The sequence below is a fragment of the Somniosus microcephalus genome, chromosome 14 (assembly GCF_052327205.1).
Source record: "Somniosus microcephalus isolate GS21.2 chromosome 14, FLI_Smic_1.0, whole genome shotgun sequence".
Lineage (NCBI taxonomy): Eukaryota > Metazoa > Chordata > Chondrichthyes > Squaliformes > Somniosidae > Somniosus > Somniosus microcephalus.
In genome coordinates, this window is record NC_141000.1 from 55,184,367 (window position 1) to 55,196,629 (window position 12,263).

The window sequence follows — 12,263 nt, forward strand, 5'->3', positions numbered from 1 at the left end:
CCCATTGTTCAATTACTGTTTTGTCCACCAATTTTTGATTCCAATCGTAAGGTGTATGATTTATCACCAGAGTGTTTTTTTTGTTTTTGTTAGCAACTCAGCTGTCGCCTGTGACGGCTCCTTTTGGTGACCATTTCTTTGAGAATCAGATGCAGGCTGCAGTCTTGCAGGCCACAACTCAGCAGCTATGTCCATATTTCATTGTGTAGCCTGGTTACACCTTTCCACCTTGCCGTGGGAGTTGCAAAAACAATTCAGTTTCTATTTGACGAGCAAGGTGTTTTTGGTCGCCATGTGGAAGAAATGCTGGAAGCCTCTTATTTAATCTCCAATAGACTAAGAATATGGCAGGCAAAGGAGGCACATTTCATTGCCTGGGGCTTCTAGGTCAACCTTTTGCTCTTGATTGCACCCAGATCCACAGCCCTTACAAAGGCACAATTGTTTCCAGCAGCCTATCCCAACTCTCTCAATGCATTAAGCCAGTCATCTACATCCAAGGCTTGTGTTGCAGGCTGTTGACAGGGCTCTCAGCCCACTACATACCCAGGTAGGCAGCTGCCTTCAGTATTGTTTGGTGGCACATGGGCAGCTACCTTGGATCTGTGGGTCCTAGAGGCAGTAACCTCTTCAAGGTCACTGCCCTACTTATATGGGGTTGGTATACTCCAAAATCATACAAGGGGTCCTCCTCATAATCAGGATATCAGCATCACCCTCTACTCCTATTTACTTTATTGTGCTCAACAAATTGGATGGCCTTCACCCCATTTTGATTCTCACGAAACAATCAATTTCTCAAGCCAAAGAAGTTCAAGTTGGTATAACAACAGAAAATGCTGGAAATACTCAGCAGGCCAGGCAGCATCCATGGAAAGGGAAACAGAGTTAACGTTTCAGGTCTGGGACCCTTCATCAGATTCTGATGAAGGGTCCCAGACCTGAAACGTTAGCTCTGTTTCTCTCTCCATGGATGCTGCCTGGCCTGCTGAGTATTTCCAGCATTTTCTGTTGTTATTTCAGATTTCCAGCATCCGCAGTATTTTGCAATTATATTAAGTTCAAGTTGGTTATACTTCAGCACATTATGCAAGTGATGCACCCTTGGGATTAGCTAGCGGTTACAGATTAAAAGGATGTGCATCTTTACATAGCAATTCACAGGTTTAATTTTTAGCATGCAAGTCACGGATACAAAATCCTCCCTTTCCCAAGCTTCCAGTCTCTCTACAAAATGCGTTTCAATAGTTTCTGTGTACCTAAGTCTGTAGTATCTTCACATGCATCCATATTTAGATGACTGGTTAGTCCAGACTACCAGCCAGGACTCTGCTATCTCAACAGTCTAGCAAGCAATCTATACCTTCCAGGAGAGTTTTGGTCAATCATGAGATTTAGGTTGCCGGGCCGGCTGCGTTCAAGAAAACCAGATTTACACGAGACCAGGTCTAACAGAGTTCCTCCCAGCTCCACAATCAAACCACTCAGGCCGCAAGGCAAGGGCTTTATTGTGTGATGCAGATAGAGGGCACCCAACTACTCTCTCTCTAGCTTCATTGTGAGCAGGAAATTGGTCTCCAGCACCATACTCCTCTTCACCTTTTGTCATCAAAGGCCCAATCCCTTTCTAATGGTCAAATTATGGAGGATGCTCCATGCCATTATAATTCTGGAAACTCTTATTGGATTATACTGCAGTATATCTCATGATGATCATTTCTCCCATTTAGGTAAAAATTTGCTGAAGTGGAAGTCCATAAGCAATACCATATATCCACGATGTTAAAATCATGCAGTGTAATAATAAAAAACTTCTCTCCGTCTCAATCTCTCATGCAATGAAATGTCCTGCAAACCCATTGGTATCTGAAAGATGCCAGGAATAAAGAATCTGGTTTTCCACTACAAAATTAGAAATTCACTTTTGGTGAGAAGTGAGCAAGATGTAGCTGCCAAACTTGAAATTGCTTCATTCTCAGCACTTATTGATAGACTTCCCAATCTAAGGAAGGTGCTGTATGTTTCATTCCAGGTTGTAAGATAAATATAAAACAAACAACACGCTTTCCACTGCCATTTGGAGACTAACGTTTGCTGAAAAAGGAATGCCCCAGAGAATTCTTTGATTCTTACCCTAGAATCTGCCAGCTCCGAATGTGAAAAAAAAGTTCAGAACATACCAGTTTGACTATTGGTATATCAGTTTGACTATTGAAGGAAGCATCACAAAAAATTGTGCTTGTGAATCTTATCTTGATATTAGCCTGTTCCAAATGTAAGATATAAAATTTGAAACTTGCATGTTATATTTAACTTTTCAGCCCAGAAACAGGTGACCTATGTACCAGGATAATATTGACCATTGTATTCCATGCTCATTATGGAGCATTATCGTGTCAGAAAATTACATAGGATGAATATAATGAATAACATCAAACCTTCTTTACAGTATTCCTTTAAAAATATAATTAGAAAATTCAGACATCTGCAGATATTAACCAAGGAAGTCCATTCAATTGTTTCTAAATTTTGAAAGAGAAATTGTACTAAAACCTGTACTGCAAGAGCATAATTTCACTATGACCACATTACTCCACTTAGTACGCTGCATGCAAGTTAAGAGTTTGGAATAGATTCCAGATACAAGTAATTTATCTACACTGGGGTTCACTACAAGCAGACTCCACTGTATTTTTGTGCTAATCTCTTTTACATCCGACATTTACTTACCAGCTCTGCACAAGCCGCACAGAGGGCCTGCTCAGCAGGTTATCCGGCAACAAGTTCACTTCTCTCATTGTATTAGCCAATCGCACTGGTAGCTCCTTTCGCAAGAACACAAAAGAGGTCTTTTCACATGCATTATTACGACCTAATGAAGGCAAAAAAAAAAGGCAAGTAAACATCCTAAATCTCAGATATCAGGCTGCATAAACCAGTATATTGAATAACCAATAGGTACTTGGATATCTACTCATACTTTTCCACTGACATGCAAAAAAAAATCATAATTTCTGCCTACAGACTGTGCTCTACCAAAGCAGATGACACAATGGGCTGTATACAATACATGTATTAACTGACAAGGTACATTTGATTGCTTTTTGCGCACCAAATAAGATCTTTAAAAAAAAAATGGTACTCAGACTTGCACTACAAGAGGTCAATTGCATTATGACAATGTAATTACATTCAGTCATACTGTAAATGAATTGGCACAGTAGTAAATGTTTTCACTTTCTCGATTAATATGTCTTCAGTCCAACAAGGAAGGAAGCAGTGTTGGATCTGGTTCTGGGAAATTAAGTAGGGCAAGTGGATTATGTTACAGTAGATCATCCTCTAACAAACAGTGACCACAACATTATTCGGTTTAACGTAATTATGGAAAGAGACCAGAAAATATCAAAAGTAAAAATGTTCAACTGAGGAAGAGATAATTTCAGTGATTTAAAGGACCTAGCACAGGTAGATTGGAAAATGCAATTGCAGGGTAAAGCAGTAACGGAGCAACGGAGGGCAGAGATAGTTCAGGTGCGAACTAGACATATTCCTTTGAAGGGAAAAGGTAGAGCATCCAAAGCTAATGCACCCTGGATGACAAGGGAAAAAAAAGTTAAAAGAAAAAGGAGGCTAATGACAAATGTCAGGAGCAAGATTCAGTAAATAACCAGGAAGATTAGGGAAGTACAGGAGGGAACTGAAAAAGTTAATGCAGGAGGCAGAGAGGTTATGAGAAAAGAATAGCAGTCAACATTAGTGAACCCTATAAGATTTTATAAACATATAGGGGCTGAAATTGCAGTCGGAGGCTTCTGGCAGACTGATGCCTCCGACCAGCAAAAAATCTACGAACTTACCTGATGGTCCCGGAGGTTCGGACACTTGCACTCCTGGGCCTCTATGCGCAGGCCTGAGGAGAGGCCCACGTATCCCGGGGCGCAGACGGTTCGCAAGCGCCCCTGGGATCACATGGCCCAGCCCAACCAATCAAAGAACCTCCATAAGTATGAATGGGGGTGACATTAAAAATAGATTTAACATAACAAATACATTTTTTTAAATTACATATTTAAAATTAATTAAAATACAATATAATTAAACATTTAAAACAAAAATTTAAAACCAGCTGTCCAGGTCTGCAGTTCCACTTCATCCTTCGCCTCATCCGGTGCTTTAACAAAAAACGTTTTTTCTTCCTTTCAGGTGTCAAGGATCGCAAGCTTCAACAACTCTTGGACACCAACACCCCTCCGGAACCTTCTTCCCCTTCACTTTCCTCCGACCCTATCCCTTCTTCCAATCTCACCCCCTGCCGTGTTTTCATTATCCCCTCTGACCTTCCCCTCTCTGACCCCAAACGATCAGTCCTTAGCAAAGGCCTGAGCTTCATCCCCTTACGCCCCCATCTCAATGAATTTCGAGCTCGGCACAATGCTGAGCTCTTTTTCCGCCGCCTTCGTCTCCGTGCCCACTTCTTTGGCCAGGAGTCTTCCCCCCGCACAGCTGACCCGTTCTCCCACTTTCAGAATTCTCGTTCTACCTGGACCCCTCCCTCTGGCCTCTTACCCTCTCTAGATCTTTTTCATTGCTAACTGCCGACGTGACATCGGCCGTCTCAATTTCTTTGCTCCCCTCACTCACTCCAACCTACCTCCCTCTGAACTTGCAGCACTCCGTTCTCTCAGATCCAACCCCAACATTGTCATTAAACCTGCTGACAAGGGTGGTGCTGTTGTTGTTTGGCGAACTGACCTCTACCTAGCGGAGGCTGAACGCCAACTCTCTGACACCTCCTCCTAGATCATGACCCCACTACCGAACATCAAGCCACCGTTTCCAAGACTGTCACTGACCTCATCTCCTCTGGAGATCTTCCCTCCACGGCTGCCAACCTCATAATTTCCCAACCTCGCACAGCCTGCTTCTACCGCCTTCTCAAGATCCACAAACAGGACTGCCCCGGTAGACCTATCATTGCAGCCTGTTCTTGCCCCACGGAACTTATCTCTTCCTATCTCGACTCTATTTTTTCTCCCCTTGTCCAGTCTCTTCCCACCTACATCCGCAACTCTTCCGATGCCCTCCGTCACTTTTAAGTTTCCAGTTTCCTGGCCCCAACCGTCTCCTTTTCATTATGGACGTCCAATCCCTCTACATCTCCATCCCCCACCAGGATGGCCTGAGGGCGCACCGCTTCTTCCTTGAACAGAGGCCCAACTAGTCCCCATCCACCGCCACCCTCCTCCGCCTGGCTGAACTTGTTCTCACATTGAACAACTTCTCCTTTGACTCCACTCACTTCCTCCAAATTAAAGGTGTTGCTATGGGAACCCGCATGGGTCCCAGCTATGCCTGCCTTTTCGTGGGATATGTGGAACATTCTTTGTTCCAGCCCTGAACTAGAAAATTTCATTCACTTTGTTTCCAATTTCCACCCTTCCCTCACCTTCACATGGTCCATCTCCAACTTCACCGTCTCCATCTCTGAGGATAGGCTATTGACAAACATTCTCTAAAAGCCCACAGCTACCTGGACTACACTTCCTCCCACCCCGCTTCCTGTAAGGACTCTAGTCCATTCTCCCAGTTTCTCCGTCTCCGCCGCATCTGCTTTGATGATGCCACCTTCCATACCAGTGCTTCCGACATGTCTTCCTTTGTCCTCAACCAAGGATCCCCCTCTACTGTGGTTGACATGGCCCTTGACCGTGTCCGTTCTATTTCCTGCACTTCTGCTCTCACCCCTTCCCCTCCCTCCCGGAACCACAATAGGGTTCCCCTTGCCCTCACCTTTCACCCCACCAGCCTCCACATTCAACGAATCATCCTCCGCCATCTCCAGCGTGATCCCACCACCAAACACATCTTGCCCTCACCTCCTCTTTCAGCATTCTGAAGGGACCGCTCCCTCCGCGACACCCTGGTCCACTCCTCTATCACCCCCAACACCCCTTCCCCTTCGCCCGGCACCTTCCCGTGCAAGTGCAGGAGATGCAACACATGCCCTTACACCTCCCCCCCTTCCCACTGTCCAGGGCCCCAAACACTCCTTCCAGGTGAAACAGCGATTTACTTGTACTTCTTGCAATTTAGTATACTGTATTCGCTGCTCACGATGCGGTCTCCTCTACATTGGGGAGACCAAACGCAGATTGGGTGACTGCTTTGCGGAACACCTCCGTTCAGTCCGTAAGGGTGACCCCGAGCTTCCAGTCGTCTGTCACTTTAATTCTCCGCTCCACTCCCACTCAGACCTCACCGTCCTCGGCCAGTTACAGTGTTCCAATGAAGCTCAACGTAAGCTCGAGGAACTGCACCTCATCTTTCGATTAGGCACTTTACAGTCTTCTGGACTCAATATAGAGTTCAACAATTTCAGACCATAACCTCTGCCCCTTTCCTTTTTTTTCCATTTATTTTATTTATTATTTATTTTTTTCTCTCTCCCTCATGGCAGCTGTCTTTCATTCTGCCAGTGCCATTTACACTTCATCTAGAGGCATCTTTTGTTTCTTAGCTTGTCCCATTACCATCTCCTTTTGCCTTGCACCATCTATTAATGTCTCTTACTCTCTCCTGCCTTCCATCCCATCACAGACCTTCCCTTTTATTCTTTCCTCCCCTCCCCCCTTTCCCTGCCCCTGCACTTGCTTAAAAACCTGTTTGATCTCCGGCTTTTTCCAGTTCTGACGAAGGGTCATTGTCCTGAAACGTTATCTCTGTTTCTCTCTCCACAGATGCTGCCTGACCTGCTGAGTATTTCCAGCATTTTCTGTTTTTATTTCAGATTTCTAGCATCCGCAATATTTTGCTTTTCTAAAAATAAACTTACCTTATTCTACATGTGCTTTAATGCTTAAATGAATGAAAAAATTTAATGTTATGTTTTTTAAAACTCTTACGCTGGTAAAAGCAGGCCTTCAGCCTTTTACCAGGTGTAAGAATCTCACGGGCATTCGCTGGGCAAAAGTCCATCCGCGGAGGCCCTTTTCCCGGGGATGCGGATCACCTGTCAAGAAGATTCTTGACAGATCGCAACTTCTGGGTTTTAGCGCATGTGCTTCGCATGCCTAAATCCGGAACTCGCGCTGCCCTTATGGGCACGTGCGCACCTTTTACGCCGGAGCGGAGAAACTACGCCATGTTCTTCGCAGCCTTCAACATGTCATCGATGACGACAAACACCTTGCTAAGGCCATCCCCGCGCCTCCACTACTCGCCTTCAAACAGCCGCCTAACCTCAAACAGACCATCGTTCGCAGCAAATTACCCAGCTTCCAGGAGAACAGCGACCACGACACCACACAACCCTGCCACAGCAACCTCTGCAAGACATGTCAGATCATCAACACAGATACCATCATCACACGTGAGGACACCACCCACCAGGTACATGGTACATACTCATGTGACTCGGCCAACGTTGTCTACCTCATACGTTGCAGGAAAGGATGCCCCGGAGCATGGTACATCGGCGAGACCATGCAGACACTGCGACAACGGATGAACGGACACCACGCAACAATCGCCAGGCAGGAGTGTTCTCTCCCAGTCGGGGAACACTTCAGCAGTCAAGGACATTCAGCCTCCGATCTTCGGGTAAGCATTCTTCAAGGCGGCCTCCAAGACACACGACAACGCAAAATCGTCGAGCAGAAACTGATAGCCAAGTTCCGCACCCATGAGGACGGCCTCAACCGGGATCTTGGGTTCATGTCACGCTACATGTAACCCCACCTGACGTAGGGTCATCCAGACTCGAGTCGTCGTTGGCTTGTTCTCCCTACACAGATGCAGCCGGACCTGCTATGATTTCCAGCAAAAAAAATGTTTTTTGTCTGTTTTTTTGTTTTTCATACAGACCCCAGCATCTGCAACATTAGACCCCTTGTGACCCCACCTCATTGTTCTTTGATGTAATGTTTTCCTGACTGACCTGTTTGGACACCATTCACACCTTTGATTGCTGTAATTATCTCTCTGCCGAGGTGTGATAAATGGCAGTTAGAAAGATTACCTGTAAACATCTGACATTATTCCCTGACTATATAAGCTGTTGTCTTTATGCATTTCTCCACTTCACCTGATGAAGGAGCAGCGCTCCGAAAGCTTGTGATTTCAAATAAAGCTGTTGGACTATAACCTGGTGTTGTGTGACTTCTTACATTTGTCCACCCCAGTCCAACACCGGCATCTCCACACCATGGCACCCGTAGGGGTCGCAAATTATGGCCCATAAAGTGTAAGCAGTTAGCTGGGGAAAAAGTTGGGCCTATTAAAGACCCAAAGGGAAATCTTCATGTAGAGGCAGAGGGCATGGCTAAAGTATTAAATGAGAGTACTTTGCATTTGTCTTCACAAAGGAAGCGGATGATGTGAAGGTTACACTAAAAGAGGAGAGGGGAGTTACCGACAGGATAGTAATAGATGGAGAAGACGTACTAAAGGGATTAGCATTACTGAAAGTTGGTAAGTCACCTGGTCCAGATGGAATGCGTCCTAGGTTGCTGAGAGAAGCAAAGGTAGAACTAGCGGAGGGATTGGTCACAATCTTTCAATCCCTACTGAATACAGGAGTAGTGCTGGAGGGCTGCTAATGTTATACCATTATTGTATAAGCACTTGTTATATAGGGAAACAGCAGCCAACCTGCAGACAGCAATGTCCCACAAACAGCAAGAAGGTAAATGACCAGATAATCTGTTAGCAGGCTACAAGTATAGCACCACCCATAATATTCATTTACTGTTACTACCTTCCCCAGTATTTGTGACAGCAGTAAAACTTAACAGTGAAGCACCATACCTAAGAATCTACTTTAAATTGTGAAAGTAACTGTTTCACAACCGTCAGATTTAACAGATTCCACCAACACAATTTTAGGAGGAAACCTTAACAATTACAACATCCATTACATTTAATTTAATTATGTTTTCAAGTTAAACCAATGTTATGTTATTGTATCTCTGAATCAGAAATCACACCAAAGAAAGTTTGGCATTTACAACTTTTGAAGGCTGTCAATGGAAATTAAAAAGATTACACTAATACTAAGTCCTCAATTGCAACTCAAATGATAATTCCATACTGAGGAAAAGAACTGTTAATTTAAAAAACAGAAATTATGAAATATACACAAAAGCAAAATTTAACACTTGGGCCCAGACTTGTTTTGGGAACAGAACCATCAGAAACCCCCTCAGGTACTGTATAAACAATGACCAATTTTATGCCAAAATCTAATGCACTTTTCCCTGATTAGATCTACTAATATAGCTACATCGCTCATTCACAAGAGTAGCCCAGAATACATACAGCACACGCTCGAGAGGCAAGGTGATATTTGTAATCTGATCACACTATAAATTCCATACTGTACTGAAGGTCAATACTTCACTGCAAGCTTGTTTACAGCAACTAAAGTACAATATTTACTACAAACTAATATCATATCCAGCAAGTGTTGTGCAGATATTTCATTGGTTTTACTGATCAGATTTGTAAAAAAAATTCTAATACCCAGCAGATTATAGATTTGTGTAGTCAGTATGGAGTGATTATAATAAATGCTGTATGAAATAATCTTTCAATAAACTGTTTCCTTCCTCTACAATGTCAAAATAACTAATGCCGTGTACTGGTATTATTGATTAATACTGTACTACAGAAATAAATTACATTTTGTAATATGTAGTTAGTGAATATTCCAGCCGGTTTTATGCTAGAATGGGTTGCATTTCCCCATTTCAGCATAACCCACATTAAATTCCCTACCATAGGCATGGCCTTCCTCACTGTTTGAAAGAAGTTTAACCTACAAATTGGAATTGTTCTCCAATATTCTTGCAAATGGCATTCTGCAATGACTACTGGATCTTCTGAGTCAAGTCAGGAGAACACAACAATCTGGCTTTACTGTCAAACATTAAACTATAGATGGTATTGTGACAATGCGGGTTAGCTTGGCTTAGCTCGTAGCAATCTTGCCTCAGGAGTCTTAAGATTGTGGATTCAAACACCACTCTAGGATTTGACTATATAATCTAGGACGACACATCAGTGCAGTACTGAGGGAGTGCTGCATTATCTTTCGATGAAACATTAAACCACACAGGTGGACACAAGAGATCACATGGTTCTATTTGAATAGCAGGAAGTTCTCCCAGTGTCCTGTCCAACATCCTTCCCTTAACACCATTCAAAACAAATACTGGAGCTGGTCATTCATCTCACTTTCTGTTTAGTGGGACATTGCTGTGTGTCAATTGGATTTTATGTTGTTTTTGCATTTACCCTGACTGCACTGTAAAAATAATTGATTGGCAGTGCAGCACTTTGAAATGTCCTGAGGATATGATATGGTACTATATGAATGCCAATTCCTTCTTTTATGGCCTGGATTTTGCAGTAAGAATAATGGTGAGGCTATCAGCACTCACTGTTATTAAGGAGAAAATCGGTCAGCAACTACAGCTCTCTCTACACGATTTTGCATTGAATTAAATATTCTAACTTACACTTCCTGGCTTAGACTCTGCGTGCCTCAGTAAGCATTCTTCAATCGGATTGGTTGCGGACACACGCCATTGCTTGCCCTGTTCACACAGGTCCCAGATCCCCTGTAGAGGGCGCCGCGCTGTTTTGACTCTCTACGCCCATGTGTAGTTAAATGCAGAAATCAAAAGGTTGCTGTCAGAGTTGCCCTGCTCTTCAGAAGCTTCGCTCCACTGGTACCTCACTGGCATTCACACACATGAAGGGCGTGAAGTTGCGGTACTTACCCACTAGATACCCATTAAACACGCCAGAAAAAAAGTTAGGGCTTGTCCATTCAAGTGTGAGTGAATTTTTAATGGTGTGGTATGTCTTAATTACTGCCAAAACTTCTCTGGCACGGAAAATTTACTTTTAAAAAGTGTGGTGTCTCATTCATTCAGGTTTTAATTACTGTCGGATATTTTAAACATTAAAAAAAAACTTTTTCTTTGTCTCTCATCTCTCTCTCAATTGGATCTTTCTTTCCGTCTCTTTATTGCGCTCTCTGTACACAATTTTGCATTGAATTAAATATTCTACTTTACACTTCCTAGTTTAGACTCAGTAAGCATTCTTCAATCGGATTGGTTGAGGACACACACCATCGCTTGCCCTGTTCACACAGGTCCCAGGTCCCCTGTAGAGGGCGCCGCGCTGTTTTGACTCTCTAATAACCGCAAATCGCAGTGTAAAAGCTCACAGAAAGTCTGTGGGCAGGTGTAAGTGCAATGAATGGCGAGCGCCGTTCATTCGCCGCTAACCGCAAATTCCAGTCCAGTATGTCTTCTAGCAGAACTCCAAAATGAGTTCTCTCAGTTGTGGTACTGTGCTTATGTAGCTTTCAAGTCAGCATTTGACTCAGTGAATCATGAAGCTCTACTGAAAATTTCAGAAGGCTTTGGCACATATCAACCTCATGATGAAGTTGATTACTAGAGTTGGGGGTCAATGGCCATAATTCTTCTAATCAACTGTAGCTCAAAACTTAGACAAGTATGTGTCCTCATACCATCTCTCTTATGTAGGCTGATGAGGCTGCCAAATACATCCAGGGCAGTGTCACTAATTCTCATTGCTCAAGCTCAAAACCTCAGAACTTGAAAAGGAGATGGAGATAATTTGGCACATCAGAGGCAAAGAGAAGTTTTTTGGAGAAGATTGGAGAGGGTATTCACACCGATAACAGATAGGCAGAAAGAATATTGGAGGAAATGAGCGATAGTCCAATGGGGAAGGAAAGACAGAAAGGAAAGGTTCGAACAGGAGCACACAGGGCAAATTACACACTCAAACAGAATTGTAAGGTAGTCAAATATTATCACCAACAAGCAACAGATGGCTACATCCGAACAGGGAGGGTGCTCATGTACTGGCAAAATGGTTAAATAGAGTAATGAAGAGGCATTTAAGCTAGGAGGGGGAGGCGGAGGAGAGCTGGGAAAATAAAAATCAGGCTCAGCCAAGAGTGAAGGGAGAAGTAGATGAGGATAATATTCATGTAAAGAACTATTTAGCCAAAGGAATATGGAATAGGAGTATAAAATCAAATGGACCATTTGTTAATGGGAATAAGATTGGATTAAAGGTAGGGGGTAGCTTACACAAAAAAAGGGAAAGGGAATACTTTAAAAAAAAAGCAAAACATGTTAAAATACATTGATTGCAATGGGCAAAATATGGAAAATAAACTGGGAGAACTGAAAACAATTATTTTACAGGAAGAT

General features: G+C 43.3%; 1 protein-coding gene across 1 annotated transcript in view; it reads right to left on the reverse strand.

Moving 5' to 3' along the window:
* The window catches only part of LOC147107497 (pyruvate dehydrogenase (acetyl-transferring) kinase isozyme 3, mitochondrial), a 125,363-nt gene that overhangs the window by 89,597 nt on the left and 23,503 nt on the right, over positions 1 to 12,263 (reverse strand). Inside the window, exon 2 of the mRNA XM_086006570.1 lies at positions 2,731 to 2,872. Coding sequence (XP_085862696.1) covers positions 2,731 to 2,872 — 142 coding nt within the window. The remainder of the gene's footprint in view (positions 1 to 2,730; positions 2,873 to 12,263) is intronic.